The sequence below is a fragment of the Canis lupus genome, chromosome 10, assembly GCF_003254725.2.
Source record: "Canis lupus dingo isolate Sandy chromosome 10, ASM325472v2, whole genome shotgun sequence".
NCBI lineage: Eukaryota > Metazoa > Chordata > Mammalia > Carnivora > Canidae > Canis > Canis lupus.
The window spans coordinates 29,608,512-29,635,749 of record NC_064252.1 but is presented as its reverse complement, the minus strand read 5'-3'; the positions used below and the strand labels follow the sequence as shown (position 1 = coordinate 29,635,749).

The window sequence follows — 27,238 nt, the reverse complement described above, 5'->3', positions numbered from 1 at the left end:
ATTTTTGCCTTTTTCCCCCTTGCCTTTGGAGATGTATCTAGCAAGAAGTTGCTGCAGTCAAGGTCAAAGAGGTTGCTGCCCTCTAGGATTTTGATGGATTCCTGTCTCACATTTAGGTCTTTCATCCATTTTGAGTCTATTTTTGTGTGTAGTGTGAGGAAAGGGTCCAGTTTCATTCTCCTGCATGTTGCTGTCCAATTTACTCCTCATCTTTTAACTGGAAGTCTGTGCCCTTTGATCAATATCCCTCCTTTTTCCTTACCCCCACCTCCAGTCTCTGGTAACCACCATTCTACTACTACCATAAGTTTAAGGATTTTGGGTTTGGGGTGTGGGAGAGTTGCTTTAGTGAGGTTGTTTTTTTTTTTTTTTTTTTTTTTTGGTTCCACAATGTAATTCTTTCCAGCTTATTTCACTTCACATTATGTCCTTATGTATGTATGTGTATACATACACTACATTTCATTTATCAATAGATAAATGATCTATTGATCTGTCAACAGACACTTAGGTTGCTTCCATATCTTGACTATAATGCATAATATCACAATGGACATGAAAATGCTTCTAGAAATTGAGTCTCTTTTTATGTTTTGACACCTTTTTTGCTGTATAACTGACATGTTTGAAACTGCACATATTTAAAGTGTGATATTTGATGGAGTTTTGACATAGGTAAGCAATGAAACAATCACCACAATCAAGATAATGAAATACTACCTATTGTGTTCATGGACCACAGTGGAATCAAACTAGAAATCAAGAGGAGAAAGATAACAGAAAAATCTCCACATGCTTGAAAACTAAGCAACACACTTCTAAATGATCCTTGAGTTAAAGAGGAAGTTTCAAAGAAATACACAAAAGCACTGAACTGAATGCAAATACGATATATCAAAACTCACAGGACGGCAGCTAAGAGGGACATTGACAGCACTAAATGCATACATCAGAAAGAAGGATTTGTCTAAAATTGGTCATTGAAGCTTCTGCCTCAAGAACCTAGAAAAAGAAGAGAAAATCAAACCTGAAGTCAGCAGAAAGAAAACAATAAAGAACAGAAATCAATGAAATTGAAAACATAAAAACGATGGAGGGAATCAGTGAAATAAAGATCAATAAAACTGACAAAGGGAGAGAGAAAACACAAATTCAGGAATGAAACGGGATATCACTACAGACCCTGCAGACACCAAAAGAATAAGGAAATATTATGAACAACTCTATGTACGTTTGCAAGTTTATGACTCTTTCTTTTTTACAGACAGGTAAAAATACTACTACTATATGTATTTAAGGTATACAACATAAAATTTTGAGATATATATATATATATATATATATATATAGTGAAACAATGAACACAAACTAATGAACACATCTATCACCTCCCTAGTCAGCACGTGTGTGTGTGCGCATGTGGTGTGCGTGTGTCCTAAACTTGAGATTTACTCTCTTAGCAAATTTCAAGTATATGATACACTGTTATTTACTATAGTCACCATACCTTATACTAGGTCTCCAGAACTTAGTTATCTATTAAGTGGAAGTCTGTACCATTTGATCAATATCCCTCCTTTTTCCTTACCCCTATCTCCAGCTTTGGTAACCACCATTCTATTACTATAAGTTTGGGGTTGGGGGAGAAGGGTTGGTATTTTTTATTTAGTGAGGCACATAATTCTTTCTGGCTTATTTCACTTCACATGTCCTTGGAGATAGATAAATATCTATATATAGATATAAACAGATATATATATAGATAATATATCACATTTTATTTATCTATTCATCTGTCAACACTCAGGTTTTTTCATATCTTGGCTATAGTGAATAATACTTTAGTGGGCATAAAAATGCAGGTATCTCTTTGAGATGGTGACTGTCACTTGATTTCTTTTGGGTAAATACCCAGAAGTGGGATTTCTGGATCACATGGTAGTTCTATTTTTAATTTTTTGAAGATAACCTCCACACTTTTCCACAGCAGATAGACCAATTTACATTTGCATCAGCAGTGCACAAGGGGTTCCTTTTCTCCACATCCTCCCAACACTTGTTATCTTTTGACTTTATGATGATAGCCATCCTACCGAGTGTGAAGTGATCTCTCATTGTGCTTTTGATTCACATTTCCCTGTGAATTAGTGACACTGAGTATGTTTTCATGCTTCTGTCGGCCATCTGTGGGTCTTCTTTGGAAAAATGTCTATTGATGTCCTTTGCCCATTTTTTAATTGGGTTATCTATTCTGATGCTATTGACTTGCATGAATTCTTTATATGTACATAACTGTACATAAATGTACATAGACATTAAACCCTTACCCAATATATGATTTGTGCCTGAGTGGCTCAGTTGGTTAAGCATCAAACTCTTGATTTCAGCTGAAGTCATGATCTCAGGGTCGTGAGACTGAGCTCCAAATTGGGGTCCAAGCTGGGTGTGAAGCTTGATTAAGAGTCTTTCCCTATCCCTCTGCTCCCCACCCTCAAATATGTGTGTGTGTGTGTGTGTGTGTGTGTGTGTGTGTGACTTGTCATTATTTTCTCCCATTCCATAGGGTACCTTTTCATTTTGTTGACTGTTTGCTCTATAGTGCAGAAACCTTAATTTGGAGTCCTACTTGTTTATCTTTGCTTTCATTTCCTTAGCTTTTAGCATCATAGCCCCCAAAAATCCTTGCCAAGACCAATGTCAAGGAGCTCTCTGCCTGTGTTTTCTTCTAGCAGTTTTACAGTTTTCAGTCTTCCAGTTAAGACTTTAATATATTTTGAGTTGATTTTTGTATAAGATAAAGGAAGGACACATTGTTTGGGTTCTGAAATCTACCTTCTTCTCCCCATCTTTCAGTGTCTTTTTTTTTTTTTTTAAGATTGCATTTATCTATTTATAAGACACACAGAGGCAGAGACACAGGCAGAGGGAGAAGCAGGCTCCCTATAGTGAGCCCGATGTAGGACTCAATTCCAGGACCCTGGGATCACGCTCTGAGCCTCAATCACTGAGCCACCCAGGTGCCCCTATCAGTGTCTTCTTATATTTGTTATTTGGGGTTTTTTTTTAAGATTTTATTTATGAGAGAGAGAGAGAGAGACCATGAGCAGGGGGCAGGGGGAGGGGCAGAGGAAGAGGGAGAAACAGGCTCCCCACTGAGCTCCCCTGAGATCCAGGGCTTGATATCACCCATGACCCCGAGATCATGACCTGACCCAAAGGCAGATGTCCAACCCACTGAGCCACCTAGGCGCCCCTGTTTTGGGGGATTTTAGTTGTACTTAGTGGGAGGATCTGCCCAGAACTAGGTGACTTCCTGAATCCCTTTTATACCTTTCCTGTTTCTGCTTAGCATGCTTAATCTTTGTTCTCTCTTCGTGAACATATGGAATATAGTTATAATTACTCTTTTAATATCCTTGTCTACTAATTCTATCATTTATGTCTTTTATGGGTCTGTTTATATTGATTGATTTTTTTTCCTCATTATGGGTCATAGTTTATTGCTTGTTTGCATGCCTCGTGATTTTTATTGACTGCCAGACATTGTGAATTTTTAGCTTGGGTGTGCCTGGATATTTTGTATTCCTACAGATAGTCCTAGAGTTTGGTCTATGATACAATTAAGTTACTTGGAAACAGTCTGATCCTTCCAAGGTTTGTTTTTTTGTTAGGTAGGATCAGAGTAGCCTCTACTCTGAGCTAGCTTTCCCCCACAACTGAGCTCTGACAGACACCCCAGGAATTACAAGGGTTTTCTGTTTGGGCTGATGAGAACCTGAACTATTCCCGGCCCTGCATGAACTACAGGGATTGCTCTAATACTTTCAAACAGTTCTTTCCCTGGCTTTAGGTAGTTTCCTGACACACATGCAGTGATGGGTCATCAGCAGAAGACTCGAGGGGGGGCTCCCTATGGCGCTCCAGAGCTCTTCCTGGGGAGGGCTCTCCTCAGTCATACTCTGCCTGAGAATCCCAGCCACCCCGACCTCTCCAAACTCCCAGATCCATCTCCTCAACTCGGGGAGACCACCAGGCTCTACCTGGGCTACCCTTCCCTACACTGAAGTCTGGAAACTTCAAGCAGTAACCAAGGCAATCATAGGGTTCACTTTGTTCTCCACATCTTAGAGATCATTGTCCCATACTGCCTAATATTCAAGGTCCGAAAACTCCTGTCTCCTATATGTTGTCTGTTTTGGGTTTTGGGGTTATTTTTGTTTGTTTGTTTGTTTGTTTGTTTTTCAATTGTTTTGGGCAACAAGAGAAATCTCATCCCTGTTATTCCAATTTGGCTAGAAGCAAAGTCTCCCAAACGTGGTATGTTGAATAAAAAACACAAAGTGCTACCAAATGGTTCTATACTACTTAGATAGCTTTGTGAAACAGTGCTAGTACAGCACAAACAACATAACACCATATAGTGTTTGTGAATAATAATAACTAACACAGAACAGCCAGGCATTGCTGTGTAAGAGCTTCACTTTCCTTATTACCATTTTGAGAAGAGAGACATTAGGGCCCAGAGATGTCTAGAACTTGCTCAAGGTCACACAGCTAGAAAGTAATGGAATTTGACTTGAACCTAGTGAGTCCAGCTCCTGAATTAATGCCCTTAATCATTAGTTAGGCTACTCTTACCTCTCATGCATATATGTGATCAGAACATGGCCAATTTCAATTCCTCTGAGAAAAGAGAGAAGGGAATGAGCTATTGGTACTGGAGATAGAGATGGGACTCAACCTGTATTCATCTTTTCTTTCCCTAAAAAAAAAAATTAAAATTAAATAAAAATTTAAAACGAGCTAATATAAGTAGAATAATGTTAACATCTGTTTAATCTGTGAGGTAGGTACATGAATATTTGTATTTTGAAGTTGTAAGTGGTTTTTTTTAAGATTTTATTTATTCATTCATGAGAGATACAGAGAGAGGCAGAGACACAGGCAGAGGGAAAAGCAGGCTCCCTGTGGGGACCCTGATGCGGGACAATCCCAGGACCCTGGGATCACGCCCTGAGCCAAAGGCAAACACTCAACTACTGAGCCACTCGGGTGCCCCTGAGTTTATAAACTTAAAATATTTTCCTGCAGGGGTTGGGGGAGGAAAAAAGAAACAGAGGGTCACCACTGTCAACTAGAAATGTGCAGTGGGGGAGAGCACAGCCAAGTGGGGAGGAGAGGGCAGGTGCTGGCTCTGCCCCTCCAGACTAAGGACAAACTCTCCATGTGGCCCCGACCTCCCCCAGCACTCCCACTGCTGATCCCACTGCTTGTCATTCTGAGGATATGACGTGGTCCTGAGTGTCCTTGCCTCCCTTTACTCAGTTTCTTCCACCAAGAATGCCTTCTCACTCTATGCAATCAACCATACCCCACAGACAAGGACCAGCTCCAGGGCTTCCTCTTTCTTGGAGCCTGGCGACTGGGGAGCTCCTCTGGGCTCCAAAGGACAGAAGAGCCCTGCTTATACCAAGGGGCGGGGGGGCGGGGGGATCCCTGGCTATACAATAGAGCATGGAAGGGGCAGGGGACAGTCTGATCCAGTCACTGAGTACTTTCAAGCTTGTTCAGTGCCTTCTCACTTTCTCAGACGAAAGCTCCTGCCCCAGGAAAGCTCAAGCTGGGGATTATGATTACCAGGCTGGAGTTATGTGGCCATCCCTGAAGTCTGAGCACTGACCTCTGCTGCAGAAGGGAAGCGATGGAGTGGGCAAACCAAATCCGTCCCTGACACATCTTCTGTAACTCTCCCAAAAGCAGCTTTCACCTCTGTCGCCTTGAGTCCCAAGAAAAATGGTCTGTCCCACTCTTCCTTCAACAACACACAATCAAAAGGATTCACTGAATACCTACCATGCGGCTGGAGGGAGGGACAAAGATCCTATCCCCAAAGAACGGGGAAAGGACGTATGTCAAAAGGTTACCCCAGCGCAGGGTGGGAGGTGCAGGGGTAGAAGCTCGCAACCAAGCGTGTGGGAACACAGAGCACGACTCGGAGAGGGGATTCAAGCTACATCATGAAGAATAAATAGAAGCTTTCTGGGTACAGAGTCGGCAAAAGCAGAGGAGCGGGGCGGGGGGCGGGGCACGGGGCGGCTGACTACAGACAAGGACACGTGTGCACAATGGGGTGGATGCCATAGGGCACCGTGTGCCCAGGGGACCGGGAGAAAGTCAGTGAGGCTGGGGCAGGTATCAAGGCACATGAAGAATCAAGGCTGTGCACAAAATAGGTGCTGCTCAAAAACAGGAACAGAGAATCACTGCCTTATTACAGAGGGTTTACTATTTGTCCTCCCAGAATAGATTCCTCTGTTAGTTGTGGAAGGACTCTCTGTTAGTTGTTCCAACTTAATGGCTCTGCCAGGAATGGGCCATCACAAGACAGAATTACCACATGACTCCAAGCCAACCGATCATTCTTCCCTGGGATTCTTTCCCATGGAGCAGGTCTTGGGAAGCCCTCCTTGTTCTCCGATCTCTGGGAGACTGCGAACACAGAAGCCTGGGCTACCTGCGGCCATGACTCCAGGCCCATGAGGATGGCCAACCTGAGAGAATAGACCTAGGAGGAAGGGATCTGAAAACTCTGGACCCGGAGGCCTAGACAGCTAGCTTCTCTCTGGCTCGTGGTGTTTTTTTCACATGAGCCATAAAGTTCTTGCTGCTTATGGCAGTTTTAATTAGGTCCCATCACTGCCCGCCAAAAGGGCCCTGTCATGTACATATCCTTTGGGCCTCATACAACAAAGCTGCTCCAAACACAGCTGGAGAGGGCAAAGTCTGGAAAAACAACTCGAAGGTGAAAGTGTCCAAATCCAGCACAACTGGATGGGCCACCTGCTACTACCATGCACTGGGCAGTTTACTCAGGTGCAGTGGGCCAGAGGACAGCCCCGGCCCCTGGCAGCACCCGATCTTCATACATCTCAGATGCCATCCTCGTGTCATCACGGGACAGGGTGTTCTGCCTCACAAAGCCCACTGTGACCAGGCCCCTCCCCACCCTGGACTACCAAGCTATCCTCCTTTCTCCCTTTCCAAGTCACAGAAACAAAAGAACCGTGGCAAGATACTCAGTCGAGAATGTTTTTCCATCAAGGCTCGGAGGAAGGCCTTGTATCCCATTCCAGGAACTACGGCCTCCCAGCCGCCACCACCAGCCCCCTTCTGACTAGAAGGCCAGCCTGAGCCTCCAGCCTCCACCTCACCAGAGGAGCCCCCAGCCTCCACCTCATCAGAGGAGCCCCCAGCCTCCACTCCACCAGAGGAACCTCTCTGATCACTAGTTCAATTAACAATCCCTACCGCCACTCCCTCCTGCAATGTCTTACCCCACCTGGCATTTTTCTCCACTTTTGATCACCATCTAACATGGTGTCTATTTATTTTCTCTCCCCCCCCCCCATTAGCATGTAAGCTCCAGGGGGGGTCAAAGACTCTGAGTTTTGTTCATTGTTCTATTCTGAACACCTAGGAGAGTGCCTGACGCATGTCATGTTTCCAATCAATATTTGTTAAATGAATGACTGCACATGCAGTGATACAAGATTGGAAGAAGGGAACAGACTGAGGAGTGATAGACTTAAGGTCTCCAGGAGGTTAAGATGGGCGATAGTTCAGTATGCCCAACCTCAGGTGGGATAAAAGAAGGAACTGGACAAACGGGACCCTGGGGCAGGCAGGCCCACGCGAGTGGTACGGCTGGGTGGACGCCTATTGTTCTTGCCTGCCTGGGACTCCTTTACCCATCTGACAATACCCCTGACTTCCTGAGTTTATCCTGCTGTGGGGGGGAGGGGTAAGCATGTGACCTGGTTTAAATCCTCAGCACACCCCGCACCTCTGCTCATACCGACTGCTTTTTGTTTGCATACGTGATCCAATTCAGGCAAGTGAGTCTCCCAAAACAAATCAAATGTGTAAAAGAAACTGCCTGTCCAGGGACTTGAGCAGTAGCAAGGATGCTAAAGCCTGGAGGTGGAGTCATCACCTGGAGCCTGAGAATAAGGCCAACTCAGAGGAAAGCACCTCTGTCAAGAGACTTGAGTCCCTCCCTGGATCCAGCCACACCCACAGGTACCAGACTTTTCAGTAATAGCCAATAAATTCTCCTTTCCCAGCAAACTATTTTGAACTGGGATTATGTTGCTTCCATCTGAAAGCATCCTGACCCATACTGAAGAACAGGAGGGGAAATACATCCTCACCGCTCTTAAATACCTCACAGAGAAGCCTAATGTCGGGCAAGGTATCCCGGAAGAGCAATCCCATATCTTTTGGCGAAACTTACTGACAATCTTTTTGGTGAGCAGAATGGGGCCTTTCTGGTCATTTTATTATTCACAGTTACACTTTGGGACTAAATTCAACAACTTTGAATGTTTCTTTGAACATCTCAGCATCCTACAAACTTAAAAACAATGATTAGAATCCAATAGAATCCAACATTCTACTCAGTGCAGAGGGAGAAAGAGCATCGCTTGGTGCAAAGAGCACTGAACTAAGAGTCCAACAATCTGGCTTCTAATCCGTATCTGATCACGAAGCGGCAGTGCATTCTGAGTCAAATCACCCGCTTTTCTTGGTCTCAATTTCTAAGCCTGCAAGTGTGCAGAATGACTACATCCCCTGCAAGCACCCATCCAATTCTGGCCTAGAAAGCCCACTAAGATAGGGATTCCTGATCTTTGACAGGATCTAAACCCCAGAAAACACACAGGTGTACGGACACGTCATTTTGCACAGAGCTTCATGGGGTTCACAACTCTAGAAGCCAACCTAGATCTCCAACCTATCCATTCTACAGTAACTAGGACGCGAGCTGCTGCTTCTTAAATTCCTTTGGCAACGGGGAGCTCACTACCTAACAAAGTAGCCAAACACCCTTGACCTGGCTCTAGATAAATGAGCTTATCTTCATATTGAACGGAGATCTTCACACAGCGATTCCTACCTACGAGTCCAAATTCTCCAGGGCAAATCAGGGCAAATCTCTCTCCTGTGTGTGGCATCCCTTCGTTTGTCTGAAGACTGCTTCCACTTTTATTTTTTTTTATTTTTTTATTTATTTATGATAGTCACAGAGAGAGAGAGAGAGGCAGAGACATAGGCAGAAGGAGAAGCAGGCTCCATGCACCGGGAGCCCGACGTGGGACTCGATCCCTGGTCCCCAGGATCGCGCCCTGGGCCAAAGGCAGGCGCCAAACCGCTGCGCCACCCAGGGATCCCTGCTTCCACTTTTAAATGCAGATCATTTGTGAGGAGAAATGCAGACGATTCACCATGCGAATTATTTTATATGTGCTTCCCCGTCATCCGAAATATGCCAAGCACCCGAACAGCAATGCCAAACTCCAAATAAGCCCCGCTGCTCTTAATCTGCACGATGTGGGCTTCTCGGGGACGGCATTTACGTATAAAACTATCTCGAAGGAAAGGGCACTTGGTTAAGAATCAGAAGACGTGGAGTCGCACCTGGCTCCTCCTGCAACCACCTGTGCGCGGCCGGGCAAGTCACTTAACCTCTCTGAGCCTGGTTCTCATCTGTGAAATGTGAGCCAGCGTCCTACCTCACGGGGGACGCAGCGAGGACTGAACGATACAAGGGTCGTAAAGCTTCCAGCCCACGCCCGGCCCCACCGAAAACTCGCCATCAACTCCCGGGCCCGGGCTCCGCCAGCCGGGGCTCCGCGAGCGGCGCGCTCCTTTCGATGCGCTCGGCGCTCCGTGCGGAGCGGGATTCCCCTTCCCGAGCCGGAGCCTGCGCTCTGGGCTCGACTGAGGCTGCCTGGCCGCTCGCGCTTTTCTCTCCTTCTCCAAGATGGCGGCGGTCGGCGGCGCTGAGGCGGGATCCGGGCGAGCCGAGTGAAGGTAGCGGCGAGCGGAGCCCCCACGAGGCCGGGCTGGGCCCCCTCCCCGAGGCGGCCGCGGCCCCGCCCCGCCGCCACCCGCCGCCGGGGCCCGCGACACCGCCGCGGGGGCGCCGCAGGCCCAGCGCGGCCTAGCCCCGGGGCCGAGCCGGGGACTGGAGTAGCGGCCTCAGGCCGCCCCCGGGAAGGGGCTGGAGCGGGCCGCGGAAGGAGGGCGGGCGGGAGCCGTTCAAATGGGGAAGGCGGGAAAGCTGCGGGGCCGGGAGGGGGCGTGCGGCCGCCCCGGGGGCCTGCGGGCCGGGGCCGCCCCTCCCCCTGCCGGGGCCGTCTCCGCCCTCGGGGGCGCCGGGAGGCCGGCGGGGCCGCGGGGAGCGAGTCGGGGCGGCGGTGCGGCTCGGGACCCGGGGTGCGGGGGGCCCGGGCCGGCGCGGGAGGGCAGGGCCCTGGGCTGGCAGGAGAGGATGCGAGGAGCTCTCTTCTTTTCCTCTTCACAGAGCTTTGTTGAACTAGCTGTTGCTGCAAAACGGCCGGGAGAATCCCATTGGTTTGCGTGGGGGCCGCAAAAATGGTGGTCCTGGGGGCTCCCTGTCTAAGTAGCCCGCTGTGGCGCGTCCTGTCGGAACGTGCCTCTCAGTGTGGTCTCCGTACGGGCCCGTTCCCCCCACGGCTGTTACTTGGAGATTCACTCTATATGGTGCTTTAGAGGAGCACCATCCCCCCCCCCCCCCCGCCGGTTAAGCAGGTGGCTGATTATATTCCCTTAGAGCAGAACAAAAAAAAAAAAAAAAAAAATCAAAGGAAAGCCTGTTGATTGGACAGAGCTTGTCGAAATTTGTATCGGTGGCTTTTTGGAAATGTGTGTTGTCAGCCAGTCTGTGCGGTGGTCGTGGTTCCGAGCTGCCATGCAGTGAGAGGGTTCAATCCCCATCCCAGGCTGCCGGGATCTCCGCAGTTGGCCGAGCTGGCAGGGGCTGTGAGTGCTGCATAGGTAGGTTCCCGGAGAAGGGAGGGGCAGGAATTCGGAGTGGCTGTGTGCTGACACTGGAGGGGAGCTCTGCAAAACTGACGAGGCCAGCGCGCTCCTGGAAGTGAACCACAGCAGCGACGAGTCAGAGACTGGCTACAGCTGGACGCGCACCTGGCTTCCCTCGCCTGCACGGACAGGCGGCCTGAGTCCGCCGAGGGAGTGCTGGAAGAGAACGCGGACCCTGCAGCCAGGCCCGCACCCCACCCCGCGCTAGACCTGGATGGAGTTCCGGGATTTTGCCGGCCACGTGGATCAGGGGGCTTACTTTGTTCCCTCTCTTTCAACACAGTTACGTTCTGGGATGAAGAAGCTTGCTAGCGATTGCTGAGGCTCAGGTTACCTCAAACAAATCACCTTCTGAAACTTTACCACCACCACCTCCCCAATGATTATCGTTTGGACCTGCAACATAAGAAAATACTGTATCTGATGATTTTTGCTTTTTTCATTCATCACTCTGGTTATCCCCAAAGCTGTGCCTGGACAAAATGCATACAAACTTCTCTACAAGTGGGCCAGCAGCTGCGCCTCCCCCTTTTTCAAACCCTGAAGAAGAGTCCCAGAAGAGCCATTTAACAATTTGCACGTTGCATAAGTACACATCTTTTGTGATGACATGTTTCTGGCCTCCATACGCGACATTAAATAATGAACTTTCACTTACGCTGTCATTGCTTAGCACACGGAGAGGAACATAATCGTAAAACTGTCCCTGCCTCTTAAAGTTGACAACATTGAATTCTATAAGCTCCTACATGATGGAATTCAGGAGAATGGGTGTTAACACCTGTTTTACTTTTGCCAACATTTAATGTAATTATGGCCCCTGCTTTCCAATGTGAAAATCAAATCTAGTATTTTCACTTTCGTTAATCCCACAATCTGCTGCCTAACCCTGAACTCTGAATTTATCATGGATAATATTCAAGACCGGGAAGGAATATCAGAGGATCATCTGATCCTCTATAAATGTTGTCCTAACTCTGCCTTTCTTCCATACTATTGCTTGAGACTTCTTTATCTGGTTTCATCTTTCCTTTGTGAGTCAGCAACCAAAACTAACCCCTGAACTGCAGTATCTTGATTTTAAAGAACTTAAAAATTCAAGGTCCATCAGTCTGCCCAAGCTGTGAGTGGCATGGTCCATTGTGTTTAATTTTAGTTTTTTTAACTCTTGCCTCTTCTACTTCTTTAGTGAATCAGCCTTGCCTTCAGGCCCCACTCAGTTTTTCTCTACAACTTATTTAGGCATGTAATTTATAAAATGCTTCTCAATGTTTTTATGAAAATTTAAATAGTAGCAGGCCTAACTCCAATACATAATGCTAACACCAGTTCGTGTTTTCTCTGTTGGCCTGTGCTTCGGAAGATCAACTCAATTTCCTGTTCCCTTTCACAACTTTTTAAATCCAGTCATTGTTTTTCAGAGAAGTCAGTTATGAGACCATGAACACTTTTTTCGTAGTTGAGAAGTCACATCATGGTTTTCTTTCTCATACCGTCTTTGGAGGTAGTTACTCCCACTCTGCTGTTAACTCTGTTTTATGTTAGTTTTGATGTTACTCAAAAGAAGGCCAAACTGTAAGTCTCAGGGCCTGCCTTTGCTTCAGTTAGAAGTGTATTTTCTAGTTGACAACAGACTGGTGGCCATATTTATGATATTGAATGTTTTAAGATTATTATTAAACATTCTTAGTCAAAATTCATTTGGCATGAAAACATTTAACTTGAGGTCTCAAGTTGTGGTATTTCTTAGCATTACCAGTCGGTCTATGAAAACTAATGGGACCGACCTATATATATATATTTTTTTTTTTTCTAATAAAGTCAGTATGTTTTAGTGCCAGTGAGAGGAGATAAGATTTTCAAATGAATGGACTTGATTCCCAATGACATTCCCCCTTCCTTCACCACGTTTGGAGTCAGCACCCCTTGTGTGGAAAGGGGAAGGCAGGAATTTCTATTTGAGAAAGTTGAGAATACTGGAACATGAAGAGCTGGCTACATGATATATGTATGCTGCCTCATTTTTCTACATGAGCTCTGACCTTATAAAGCCCTCAGGGCAAGCAGTTCTCTGGTTTATCAGTAAAATAATTCAGTTCGTTTGGTTTCTTTACTTCACTCTAGATTTTCTTAACTTTGACTAAGTCCTTTCTTCCTTCTCCTTCTCAGGGAAGTGGAGAAATGCTTTTTTATGTTACTTTTCTTAATGTTCCTTGTAAATCATTCTTGGTAATGCTTTTTCTCTTTGTATGTTCAACTTAGGCATGTGTGTGCATTGTATTTTATCTGACTTGTGCAATTAAGCCTTTTTTTCTTTCTGTTTATTTTAAATGTGACTCTTAAGAGAGTTCCCTTTGTTAATTAGATTTTCTTTCACAAAAGTTACGCGCTTCAATATTACTCATACCCACCTGAAGAGACTGGCAATGTCTCACTGAAGAGCCCCTTCAGCATTTCTAAATCCCCATATAGCAATGAAGGTAAAATAAAATTTAAATAAGTAATAAGTAACCAATCCGATCACCTTGTAAGCATTTCACTAACTGGATGAGAACATTCTCATATATTTAGAATGTCATTCTTAAATTTCCTGCGAAGACTTCCTGCAGGATTTGTGACATTGCCTGTCCTTAAAGTACTTGAAGAGCTTTACCTTAGAGTGCAGTCTGTGGCTTGTCATTGTCAAAGTCAAAGTAGACATGTAGACTTGAACATCCAAAAAAAAGATTTTAACAAATTCAAAATGATGTTTAGAATATTTACATTATAGTAACTTCAAATCAGTGAAAATCTTAATAATCATAAAAACTTCACCACCAATGGACAAATGATAATTCTTCTTTACTTTCACCTAGCCTTTTAGAAAGGCCTGATAGCCTTGAAAGCTATCATGTGGCCAACTAATATAAGAAGTGTCTTTGCTTTTACACCTCCACGGTTTTGAGCAAATTCGTACAGGCCAACAAAATGCATACCAAAAAAAGTACACTCTAAATGTCTTTCATATGTAAATTGCAGTACAATAGTTGTTAACCTGTCACCAATCCACATGGTAGGATTTTACGGTCTGGAATGTTTGCTGTAATCTGTCTTCCTCTGCATCTTGCTTTATCTGTGCATTTGTAGCCACGATTGAACCTTTCCTACTGACTTAATGTCAGTATTCACCATCTCAGTCTTGTCAGCCCTGTTGGCATTTCAGAAATTCTCATAATTTTGAGCTATTTTTTATTACATGAGAGGTGTTTTATATACTTCACCAAACCACAACTCTAACTCATAAATCAAATTAAGCCCAGCACACTTCCTGCAGTTTCAACCCCAATGTATTTACAAACAGAATGAGGAGGTGACAAGACACTCCTTTATTTCTTGCTGCCCTTCCAGTCTGCCCTTGGATCACTACGCATTTCCATCTGGAAGGTTGCTTCTCCACAGTGATTTCGCATTACAGGAGGGTTTTCCTTCTTTGTTTCTCAGACCTGGTCCTGTAGACGGGAAGGAGCCTGGACACAGTGACACATTCACAAAGGCCCTGCGGGACCGCCATGGCTTATGATGACTCCGTGAAGAAAGAAGGTATGACCCCTTAATCTGAGAAGCATTCCAAAGGGGGTTTCCTCTTCGATTCTTGCAGCCCATGGACATAGAGACCAGGACTGGCCATCACAGCCTGGACTCTCAGTGATGGTCCAGAGCAATATTAAGGCACTCAGCCTCCACATCATCCCCAGACTGGGCCCATGGAAGCGAAAACAAGGACAGGGTTCCAACATGAGAGCTGAAATATAAGTCTCTGTAGTCTATTGGGGTGATCGCCTGCAGCACTCGTGGTCCTTGCCAGCTCCAGTGTGCAGGAGTCTGGGGATAGGAATCACATTTTGGACTCCCACAGAGCAGCACAGCACATGAATCCTTATTCTTTTCAGCCTTACCTCTGCAAGTCTGTGTCCACCTGCCAAATCACAACTAAGAAACCATGTCTGAGGATGCACATTGGGCCTTTGCATAGCGTGGAAGCATTGTTTCTTCAGGTTTGGTTCTTGTCATTTGCAGCCAGGTCATCAAAAAATACTCTTGTCCCCTTGGATCTTAGTCCTATATTCCAGTGGACTTGTTGAAACCTTATTTTAACTTGGAAATGGAGGGACGGTTGGATTACATACATGGTGATTTGTTTGTCACTTACTTGACCTTTCTCATTTCCTTTCCCAAACGAACCTGGCTTTCAGATTGCTTTGATGGTGATCACAACTCTGAGGACACAGGACTAGCTGCTGGACGAAGCCAACGAGAAAAGAAACGTTCTTACAAAGATTTTTTAAGGGAAGAGGAAGAAATCGCTGCTCAGGTCAGAAATTCTTCCAAGAAGAAGTTAAAGGTAAATTCGAAACATTTGAATTAGGCAAGTTTTTAACTCTCTCCCATCCTATGTCCTAGTACTTGAGGAAAGAAGTATATTTTTAAAACCTTAAAAAAAATAAACATCGTTCGCTATTTTTAATATTTCCTGTGTTTTGCTCTGTCTTCCTAAGTCAGAACTCAGAGAACAAAATTGGTGCCAAACTGCCTTTGCTTCATCGTCTTACTCCTTGGTCAATTCTTCTTCCTCTTCAATTCCAGGATAGTGAACTTTATTTCTTGGGGACGGACACGCATAAGAAGAAGAGGAAGCACTCCTCTGATGATTACTACTATGGAGGTAAGGAGGGGAAAGGGCAGCAGGTGGGATGAACACATCACTGGTTCTTGGAGTCGGGGTAGGGGAAAGGGATCCAGATGTTGCTGACTCAGTGGCCTATTTAACAGGACAGTGGTTCTTGTTCTGAGTGCCGATAAACCAGTGTGAAGGAGGAGAGAGGTGGAGGGCTGGTATTTTGGAGGATTCAGCATAGAAGAACAGTCTTCATTTGTGATATACCAGGTACCAGGTTCCTTCTCCCCTCAATCATCCACTTATCTTCTGCCCATTATTACCTAGCACCCCTTTGCCATATGTAGTCCTGGGCCCTCTGGCCTGCACCTGTGGGTTACTTCTTAGTCCAGTGCATATCCACTCACAAAACCAGTTTTTCTTAGCTCTCTTATACGCAAAGCTGATGAGACTAACCCTTTACTAGAATGGGCTTATCCTGAACACTGAAACAAATGACACTCTGTCTGCAGTGTAACCGAAATTGTAACTGCTCGTAATCCCACAGCTTAGTCCATTCTTCCGGGTCTGTCCTCTCTGGTTACTGTGAAGACTCAGTGCAGAGAAACAACTTCAGTGGCAAGAACTGTGTCCAGGGTCAGGCAACATCTACCAAGCCAAGAAGCACACGGGTATCATCAGGAATCAGTTGAAGGGACTCCCCTCAAATCATTTCTCTTAGCCTCTTCCTCACATTAGTTGAGTGTTTTTGGTGAGAGAGGAAACTTGTTGGAAGTTGGTTTGTCATGTGGACATTACTTCTCTTGATTATTTCCAGACATTTCGTCTTTGGAATCGTCACAGAAGAAAAAGAAAAAGTCCAGCCCGCAATCTGCCGATACAGCCATGGACCTGTTGAAAGCCATCACTTCCCCACTGGCAGCAGGCTCCAAACCCTCCAAAAAGACAGGGGAAAAGTCCTCTAGTTCTTCAAGTCATTCAGAGAGTAAAAAAGAACACCACAGGAAGAAAGTAAGTGGAAGCAGTGGGGACCTGTCCCTGGAGGACGGTGGTTCCCACAAATCAAAAAAAATGAAACCGCTGTATGTTAACACAGAGACACTGACCCTTCGTGAGCCTGATGGCTTAAAGATGAAACTAATTCTCTCACCAAAGGAGAAGGGAAGCAGCTCAGTTGATGAGGAGCCTTTTCAGTACCCCTCTCAACAAGCTACTGTGAAAAAATCCTCTAAGAAATCAGCTCGGGATGAGCAAGGTGCTTTACTCCTAGGACACGAGTTACAGAGCTTTCTGAAAACAGCCCGGAAGAAGCACAAGTCCTCCTCAGACCCACATTCCTCTCCTGGCCCCGAAGGCTGTGGGTCAGATGCCTCCCAGTTCCCAGAGCCCCACAGTGCTAACCTTGATCTTTCAGGACTTGAACCTATTCTGGTAGAATCGGACTCCTCCTCTGGTGGGGAGCTAGAGGCCGGGGAGTTAGTCATTGATGACTCTTACCGGGAAATCAAGAAGAAAAAGAAGTCCAAGAAGAGCAAAAAGAAGAAGGACAAGGAGAAGCATAAAGAGAAGCGGCACTCCAAGTCCAAGAGAAGTTCAGGCCTTGCAGCTGCCCCAGCAGGAGAGGTCACACCTGGCCCTCCTCCTCCCAGCGTCCCACACACTGGAGCTGCTGCCCCTCCCCCTCCCCTGCCCAGCCTCCACACGGATGGGCACGGTGAGAAAAAAAAGAAAAAAGAGGAGAAAGACAGAGAGAGAGAGAGAGGAGAAAAGGTAAACCATTTTTTTAAGTGTTGGGGAGTGAGTGATGATAGTAGTAAGTGGACTTGGAATTAGGCAGCTGAGGTGAACCGCAGGGAGTGTGGTGAGGCCAATCTCATGGGATGACATGAGGTGTAAGATATTGCCAGGGACCAAGTCTCTCCAGTTCAAAAACAGGAGCAATCTTAATTTTTCATGGGTTTTTTGATAATGGTGGTCTCCCATCGTGCCAAGCATAGGTTTAGGGATACCGTTGAAATTGGAATTCACGGAAGAAGCCGAACCCAGTTCCTTTCACTGGGCAGCACTGTCTGCCTGGGGCAGTTGAGAGAGATGAAAAGGTATTTTCTAGTTCATTTTGGGAAACACATTTTCAAAATTAGGAAAATAATGACCCAGGTTAATGGAATGAATTAATGGCCTTCCGCTAACTGGTGTGGGCCACTTTCTGGTATTATTTTTAGTGTCAAATGTATGTTCTTTCAACAGGCAAGTGCTTGCTGTTTACCCAGCCCAGTGCTCTAGGTGGTGTAGAGAGGTGCCAAGCTGGGCAGGACATAGCTCCAGACCTTCAGGAGCACACTGATTGCTGAGGAGATAGGAAGGAGAAATCAGCGACCTTGGTTGAACTTTCCTGCAGCTCAAGAAATCTAGCAGTTGTACTTTCAGGGCTGAGACTATGTTACTAAAGGTTTTCTGTTAAAAAAAAAATAAGCTGTTTCCCCTGTTATCAAAGTAATGTATTAATTTTATAGAAATTTAGAAATTCAGACTTGTGGAAAGAAGAAGGTCAAAAAACTTAGTTTTTCCACCTAAGGACAACCATTTTCTTCCTTTGTTTAGAGTAATGCAAACTGAAATGTCAGATTAAAGAGGCGATATTAAGAAGGAAAAAGTCAAGTATATTAAGAATTTGGAAATGGCAGTTTCACTTCAGTCTGTAATTGAGGTGTAAATTATGTTTCCCACTACAAAGAGTTATCTTTTTTTTTCCTAAGATTTCTTTATTTTAGAGAGAGCACGTGCGCACGGCAGGAGTAGAGGGAGAAGAAGAGAGAAACTAAGCAGGCTCTGTGCTTAGCCCAGTGCAGAGCTCGATCTCAACACCCTGAGATCATGATGTGAGCTGAAACCAAGAGGCAGATGCCTAATTGACTCTACCACCCAGGTACTCCAAAGAGTGCCTTTTAAGTATGTATATCTCAGAAATTAAAAGCAAAACTATACCTTCCAAGCCAAGAATGAGTGTAAGCATAAAGAACTGGATAGTCAATTATTAGGTCAGGTTTATATTCATTTGTTTATTTGAAAATTGCTTCGTTAAATCATACATATTCTGTGTAAGATTGTTATTTCTCCTGAGAATTTCCATTCTAGTAATATATGATAGAGCCATAACTAATCTTACAGCACTGAATAGAGGAGGGCAGGGTGGTCAGAGAAAGCCTATAGAAGAGAAAGGATTTCAGTGGAAGGGAACACAAGAAAGCAGAAAGACATTTACGAAGTAGCCTAGCAAAACAAGTGAACTCTAATCCTGCGTTTCTAACTGCCTGATAAATATTTCCACCTAGATGCCTTGGGTTCTTCATACCCGTGTGTCACTAATTATGCTCATCATCCAGATTCCCAAACCTGCAGCTCCTCCTCCACCTGCTTCTGTGTTCCCTGTGTCCTTCCAGTCAACCCAAACTCAAAACTATATGCTTTTTTTTGTTTTAAGATTTTATCTGTTTATTCATGAGAGATACAAAGAGAGAGAGAGGCAGAGACACAGGCAGAGGGAGAAGCAGGCTCCATGCAGGGAGCCTGACATGGGACTCGATCCTGGGTCTCCAGAATCAGGTCCTGGGCTGAAGGCGGCGCTAAACTGCTGAGCCACCTGGGCTGCCCCGAAACTATATGCTTATAATCATTTTTCTCAACACTTCATCATGAAACTTTCCAAACAAAAAGCTTTGAAATTGTACAGTGAACACCATATGCCACCCAATGAGATTCTGTAATTACTGTTTTGCTCTTTGCTTCATCACACACCTGTCCATCTATCAATCCAACTTTTATAATGTATTATAAATATAATGTAAATTATACATCTATAATGTGAATTATAGATACCATACACACCCCTAAAGACTTCAGCCTGCATATCATTAATTTAGGTTTAATATCTGAATTCAGGGCTTTTTTTTTTTTCCACTAGAATTTACTTATGCACAAACGTACACATGTTTATATACCATTTGGTGAGTTTCGACAAATGCGCACAAACGTGACCAAACCTCTGTCAAGATACAGACATTACTATCATCTGAAACAGCTTTCTCATACCCCTTCCCAGTCAGTCCTTACCCCTGGAGCCAACCACTATTCTGATTTTTTTCCCAGTTTTATATTTCATTTTTACATCTGTCTCTTACCTGTTTTCCCTCTCCTCTGCCTATATCCACTCAAGTGTTGAGCCTAATATTATTCCTCCTTAATAACTTCCATGACTTTATGTCCTCCATTACCACTATCCCAACTTGGGCCTCATCCCTCCCTGTACTTAATGTGATACATGGCTTCCTTTCTGTTTCTTCCCCAATGCAATTAGTATACACTGATGCCAGAATGTTCTTAAGTACCACTTTGATGTTGACATCTGGTTCACCATCTTCAGTGGATCCTTACTGCCTTCACGTAAGAGCGTAAGCTTTGAGAGGCCCAGGATCATGTCTGTCATGCTCTCCACTCCATACCTAGTGCTGAACCCACAGTCTGGCCTGTTGTAGTTAGTCCATAAGTACTTGCTGAAGGAATGAATAAATGTCAGAGTCCAAACTCTTGGTCAAGCATTCATAATTATCTGGGATTTAGCCCTAAATCTTCCTTCTCAGCTGTACCTCTTAGTCTGCCTCACATGTACCGTGTGGAAACCAGACTTGGCCCTTACATTCTACCTCTGTTCCTTTGCTTGTTTTTATGGCAGTCTTTGTTCTCCATCTATTAAAGCTCTGCCTTCCCTTCAAGACCTAATCAAATGCTGCCTCTTCCAAGACATCCTGACCCTCCAGGCAGAATTAACTTCTGACTTCCCATAACACCTTGGCTGTGGGAAGTCACTGCACGTTTTGTCCCTTGTGTTGGAGCTTTCTTTGTGCATATTCCGTTTACTTTATTAAAGACTGTAAGCTCCCTGGGGACTGTCTTAGTCACCCTACCTTCAGCTCCTTAATGTCCTTGCTAGGCATTTTGTGATAGACTATATGGATGCAAACATCAGTATTGAAAAGGTAGGTCAGGTGCAAATTGTAAAGAATTTTGAGTTAGTTAAGGATTTGGCAGCAGGCACTTTGGGCTTATGAGCAGGACTTAGATAGACTCTCAGTGATCATTTAAGAATAAAGTGATAGCACTGCAGCAGGTGGGTGAGACTGAGGAGAGATTGTAACAGACCACCCAGGAGGTTATTATAGGCCAAGGTATCAGGTACTATAAAAGCCCGATAGAAACAGCTGAAGAGACAGATTCAGGAGAATCTCTGAAGGAAAAACTGACAAGATCTGACAATAGGACTCAGATCTGGGAAAGCAGAAGCATAAACGAGTATAAAAATGGCCCCGAAGATTTTGAAATTATAATCTCCTCCGGTGCAGGACTTACTTATAATTCCTCCATGTGGCTAGCACTTGCTAGTTTAAAAAAAAAAAAAAAAAAAAAAAAAAGGTACTTTTGTTTATAGCAAAAAATTTATTAGGAACCAGTATTTGATCATGACTGTCCAAACCTGAGGTAGTCATACTCTGAATGTAGTCATTTATCGAACAAGTATTTATGGAACATGTACCATGTTTTTTAAAACTTGACCTATGCAGGAAAACTTGCTGTGGAGTGTGTTTTTTGCTTTTTAGAGAGAGTGCTCATGCTTATGCACAGTGAGGGTAGGGGGTGGTACAGATAAAGATAGAGAATCTCAAGCAAGCTCCACTCCCAGTGTGGAGCCCAACATGGGACTCAGTTTCACGACTCTGAGATCATGACCTGGGCCAAAATCAAGAGTCGGACGTTTAACTGACTGAGCCACTCAGGTGCCCCATTCTGTAGAGTTTAAAAAAAAAAAAAAAAAAAAAAAAAATCCTTCCCTTGGTTTTGTTTCAGTAAAAAAGAACTATCTAAAAGTCCACCTAGAGATAGAAAGGAAGGTCTCAGGAATAGTGTTCCCTCAACTACAACAAACAGAGATGGGAAAGCCAACTGATAATGAGTGCTAAAAGCCTCTGTGTGCCCTTTCTACTTTAGGTCCTGTGACCAGGACTGGAACAACAGAGAGAATCAAGAAGAATGGCTATTTTGGGAAAAGAAGATAAGTCAGGTTTAGACTCTTAAGATAGAAGTGTCAGGAGATTCAGCATATCGAAGGTTAAGAGTGTGGGCTAAGGAGCCAAACCACTTGAGTTCAAATCCTGGCTGTGCTACTTAGAAACCATATGCTGTTGGGCAAGTTGCATAATTTCTCCATATAGAAGGTGTCGATGACAACAAACCTACCCAATAAGGTTGTTAAGGGTTAAACAATAATAAATGTAAAGGGATTTATTTAGGACCACAGTGTGCCAAGGCCCCCTGGGGCCACAGCCAACTCACAGGGGCACCACTGGATATTTTAAATATATTAAATTTTCAAGAGAAATAGTATGTGACATCAGTCAGAAACCTTAGGAACTACTAGTTTGAGGTAATTCATGGTTATAACATCTTATCATGTTATATTCCTTTCAGTACCATGTCTTTTCAAAGCTAGTCTTCCATGGTAGCTATGGTAAAAAACAAGTACCGCATGAAAACCCACATGGGCACCTAGGTAAGTTCAGGAACTCTGGCTTTGCATATTAGTGAGCATTTGATAAAAGTTACTTGTTACAGTCTTAAACTCGGGAGACATTCTAGAGAGCATTGGAAATGCAAGACCTAGCACTCGGTAGAGCAGTTGAAACTAGGGTGAGAACTGGAGTGTTCCTATACAATAAATGAAATCCATGAGCTGATAAGAGGAAGTAGAGCCCAGAGCAGAATCCTATAAAGCGTGCACCTTGGGACACCAGAGAAGGAAGAGGGAGCCAGTGGTGTTGGAGGAGAAACCAGAGAGGGGCCAGTGTCACAGAAGTCAGGGAGCAGACTGTTCGAGAATAGACTGGACTCCCAGTAGAGAGGATGAGGAGTTCCACTGCAGCAGGGAGAATGGGAGCCAGCCTGGCACAGTCCACACAGAAGTGAGAAGCTAAGGCAGCAGGGGCAGAACTCTAATTGGACAATCTTGATACAGGTGAAGGGACTGGGCTCTGCCTCTGGTGAAAGGTAATGCTCTCAGTGCTGAATTTTGTTTGGGGAGGGACTTTGTGCGGTTTTTATTTGTTTGCTTGTGTGTTGGTTTGTTGTTGAATCCTGCTTTCTGAGAAGTTGTAGAGCAATCATCTGGTGATACCTTGATGATGTCCCCTTTAAGGTCATCCCAGTGGAGTGGAAGTTTTTGTTTGTATTAGAGGAACAGGATCCAGTAACTTTTCAAAGTACCTTACTTTGGGTTTTACTAAATCAATAAAAGCCCACTCACTACCACTCAAAATAATATGTGTGATGTCGCCACTTCAGAAGCATTCCTTCAGTTATCTGTATGTTTCCAGAATGTTCATGTTTCCTCTAAGCAAGCTGAGGCCAGCCAGATAGCTTCGTATCCAGCACACTGAGACACTGTTGTTGATGGAGTGATACACTAAAGTCTCAGCTATAGCTAGACTTGGGATGACATTACACACATTATCCCTCTGGTAAAACTGAAGTTGAGTGACAACAGTGATAAATGGTAAAAGTCAGTAGCTACCGTCTAGTGCGTGCCTGCTGTGTGCCAGGCTCTCCTGGGCATTTGGCATCTCTAACGGTCTTGACTGATGGTATTAGTAGCCCCATCTGACAGAGGAAGAAGCTGAGAAGAAAAGACGTGAAGCTGGGATTTTTTTAATTCAATTAATTAACATATAATGTATTCTTAGTTTCAGAAGTAGAGGTCAGTGATGCATCACCCTTATATAATACCCATTACAGAGCTGGAATTTTAAGAGGTTTCATTAGTCCCACACCTGAACTCTTTCAGCTATACCACATACCTTTCTAAAACTTCCAGAGATGGTTGTCCAGTGCTGTGTGTCTTTGTCAAAGCTGAGAGTAGGTTCTAGGTCAAAGGATACCAACACCATGTGCTAGTGTCTGAGATCAGTCTAAGTGAGACATAGAGATGTTTCTAAGTCAAAGAGGCAGAGTATGATGAAGTGCAGACAGCCTGGGGTCCTTGTTCTAGTCTGCTGCTTACCAGCTATTCTTTGGTGATGCTTCCTCACTGCTTGTTTGCAAAATGCAGCTGTTTAGATTAATAGCAGATACACATAACACGGTCCAGGGCCTGGCCCTATAAATACCCATGGTTATAATTACTGTTTTTTATCTCAAGTTCTTCAAACGCATAACGTATGCTTGAAAACATCTTTTTAAAGCTTTTTTTCCTCATCTGGTCATTTCTCGTATTAGACCAAGCAAGGGGACTATGCTTTTATGGTTTTGTGTTTGTTTTGCTCTTCTTTATTGTATAACACCCACCACGTAGGAAGCAGACTCTGCAGTTATCTCACCTGTTCAGACAACCGTGAAGATCTAGAAAGAAAACAGGGTCTCCAAGAAGCAAAAGCAAGTTTCCCGCAGCTCATTGGAGCGTTTCCTGGGTGCAGGGGGAAGGCAGGCTGGCCAGAGATGAATCACGTGACCTCTCTGACCCTTTCCTGTTCTTTGTTAGAAGGGCAAACTAGTACCCAGCCCGCTGCACCTTTAGGGGCCTATGAAAATCAGAGGAGGTAATGAAGTGGATTCAAACTCTGCCCCTTTCACACACAATTCTGAGACTTTGTTATCCATCTAGTGCATGTTTCTTCCGCTCTTTAGTTGTGCCGGGCAGTGGCCAGGTGCAGTGGATTAAAGATGAATAAGATGCTGTGCCAGCCAGCTTCCCATCAAAGAGCACTCTGGGTGTAGGAAGAGGTCAGAAAGTATTTCAGTGAGTCGAGCCCTAGCACAGGTTTGTGCGGGGTGCCAGGGGCAGGGGTGAGTACAAGGGAAGCCTGGGATGTCAGAAAAGGTCTCCTCGGGCGGGCTATTATCATCTGAACTGAATCTTAGGACCAAATAGGAAGTAACAGGTAGAGATGAGGAGTAAGGCATCTCATTTGAGGAATGAAAGGTATTGTGAATGAAGGTATTGAGATACCAGAAGGCTGAGGACGTTCAGAGAATTGCAGGAAGTCCTTGTGACTGAAGTGGAGCCAGCAGATTAGATAAAGCTCCTAAGGGTGGACCTGCCTTCTAGAAGGCAATGGTGGAGCAGAGTCACAATTAGTAAATTACCAACAGAACAGCTCTGTCTTTGGTTTTTTTTTTTTTTTTTTTTTTTTTTTTTTTTTTTTTTTAAATTTTTATTTATTTATGATAGCCAGAGAGAGAGAGAGAGAGAGAGAGGCAGAGACACAGGCAGAGGGAGAAGCAGGCTCCATGCACCGGGAGCCTGATGTGGGATTCGATCCCGGGTCTCCAGGATCGCGCCCTGGGCCAAAAGCAGGCGCCAAACCGCTGCGCCACCCAGGGATCCCTGTCTTTGGTTTTTAAGATGATCTAAAGGCTGCACTGAGTGTTTTATCTGTGGTGTATCAGTGAATTTTTACAGGAACCCAGTTAGGTAAAGGCAGTATAATCTCCATTTCTCAAAAATAAGCTCCAAGAAGTGAAATAACCCGCCCAGGGCACCCTTCTGTTCAGAGGCAGAGCAGGAATCTGCACCCAGGTCTTTGTGATTGCAGGATCCATGCTGTTTCCACCACATAGAAATGTTGTTTAGTATTCAGTGGCGTATTATGAGAGAGAAGTATAGAGTATGTTTTAGAAATATTTCCATTCAGAATGGTTTGAATAAAAGCTTTGGTGTGAAAACCTTACTACTTTGGCACCCTTTCCTTTAGCCAGATCAGATTTAGGGATCTCGGTCAAATTAGTTCAGAAGAACATCAGATGGTATCATGGTTACAAGTACGGGCTCTGAAGCCAGACTGCCTGCATTCATTCAGGTGCTAGCTGACTCCTACATGTATGACTGTGGATCTCAGTTTCCTTGTCTTTAAAATGGCAGGATTGGGGCACCTGACTCAGTAGAGCTCAACAACTCTTGATCTTGGGGTTGTGAGTGTGAGCCCCAAGTTGGGTGGAAAGATTAAAAAATTTAAAAAATTAAAAATAAAATGGCAATAATAATTTACCTCATAGGGTTGCTGTAAGGTTTAAATGAGTTTCTACAGATAAAGCTTTTATACATCATCTCCTACATAGTGTTAATATCACTGAAGCAATTGGATTTTTGTCATCAGCAGAAGAAAACCAAGGGTTTTTTTGTGGGTTTTGTTTTGCTTCATTTCGTTTCATTTTGTTTTATTGGGGTGTGAGGGGAAGAGTGTGCAGAGGGAGAGAGAATCTTAAACAGATTCCATTCCCAGTGCAGAGCCCTATGAGTCTCATGACCCTGAGATTATGACCTGAGCTGAAATCAAGAGTCGGATGCTTAACTGACTGAACCATCCAGGCACCCCTTGTTTTGTTTTAAGATTTTGTTTATTTTTATTTATTTTAGAGCAAGAGAAAGCTCACGTGCATGGGCGCAAGCAGAAGGGGGGCTGAGGGGGAGGGAGAGAATCTTGAGTAGAGTCTACACTGAGCATGGAGCCCAACACAGGGCTTGATCTCATGACCCTGAGATCATAACCTAAGCTGAAACCAAGAGTCTTAACCAACTGAGCCACCCAGGTGCCCCAAGCCAAGTTTGTTTTGTTTTGTTTTTTTATTCCAAGTTTTATTTTTAAGATTTACAAGTTATGTTTTGCCTTAACCCTCAGATGTTTTATCCTTTAAAAATGTTCTCAAACTAGAGTTTTGGGTGGGTTTGAAGAGATTTTCCTCAGATCATCAAAGTTATAAAACTATAAACATGACTGCTTTATAAAGAGCATTAAGAAGTTACTCTTTGAAAGGTCTTAGTATTGTGCTATATGTCATCAAACACTTAAAAGGAGGTTCTGGCTGCACAGTTACAACATCATGAGTCATACTTAGCAAGTGGATTTGTTGGGAGTCACTTGCTACTAATAATAAAGTATCCAAGTTTTTGAAATATTAACATTGTATTAAGGGGAGTCCTTGTTACTCCAGATATAAACACTGTGATGCTTTTGCAATGCTGAATGTTTTCTTGCATTAGAAAGTCTAGAGTAAGGCCTTGTAAGTAAGTAAGAAAGCCAGTAAGGCCTTGTATTTAGAACCATGTGGAAATGTCTTGTATGCATAGAGATCATCATTATTTGTATATTTCTAACTACTAAGCTACATTCAGAAAAATCTCTGTGCCCTGGAGAAAGTTTAACACTTCAGTTTGAATTCCAGACTTTCAGTACACAGAGCAGAGGGTTGCATTTAGCACAAAGGTTAGGATCTCAGGTCAGCACATAAGGTAAAAATTGTAAGGGGTCCAAGTTTCCCTGAAAATCCCTTAGGAAGGCCAGCTTCACAACGAAGGCTGACAGACTCCAGGTCCGACAGAGTGTCAGCCCAGTGCAGCTGGTTTCTTCTCAGCACCAGGTGAAGTCATTGGCATTGGTTCAGGAGCCATAATTATTTTTAAAATTATGTTAGCTACAAATAACAGAATCACACTTGATTAGCGAGTTGCACACACTAAGATATACAGGAACTTTCTAAGGAAAGCAGGATTATGCTCTTTGTCACACTAGCTCCAAGAAAATAAGTTCATGGAATCATCTAGACTAATCAGTCCATCCCTCTCTCTCACAAATGGCCAAA

The 27,238-nt window shown here is 44.3% G+C and overlaps 1 protein-coding gene across 7 annotated transcripts in view; it reads left to right on the top strand.

The window, feature by feature from the left end:
• The first annotated feature begins 9,048 nt into the window (after nt 1–9,048).
• HMGXB4 (HMG-box containing 4) overlaps nt 9,049–27,238 on the top strand; it is a 31,581-nt gene continuing 13,391 nt past the window's right edge. For 3 of the 7 annotated variants that reach the window (XM_035696484.2, XM_035696483.2, XM_049115329.1), the window contains exons 1-4: nt 9,049–9,873; nt 15,138–15,286; nt 15,529–15,607; nt 16,377–17,329. In XM_035696484.2, the coding sequence (XP_035552377.2) occupies nt 9,714–9,873; nt 15,138–15,286; nt 15,529–15,607; nt 16,377–17,329 (1,341 nt within the window). In that variant the 5' untranslated portion in view covers nt 9,049–9,713. Of the gene's footprint in view, nt 9,874–10,366; nt 10,861–11,520; nt 11,713–14,385; nt 14,485–14,834; nt 14,940–15,137; nt 15,287–15,528; nt 15,608–15,714; nt 15,830–16,376; nt 17,330–27,238 lie in introns of those variants that run through there. The other 4 variants (XM_035696490.2, XM_049115328.1, XM_035696486.1 and 1 more) reach the window with 4 other exon arrangements.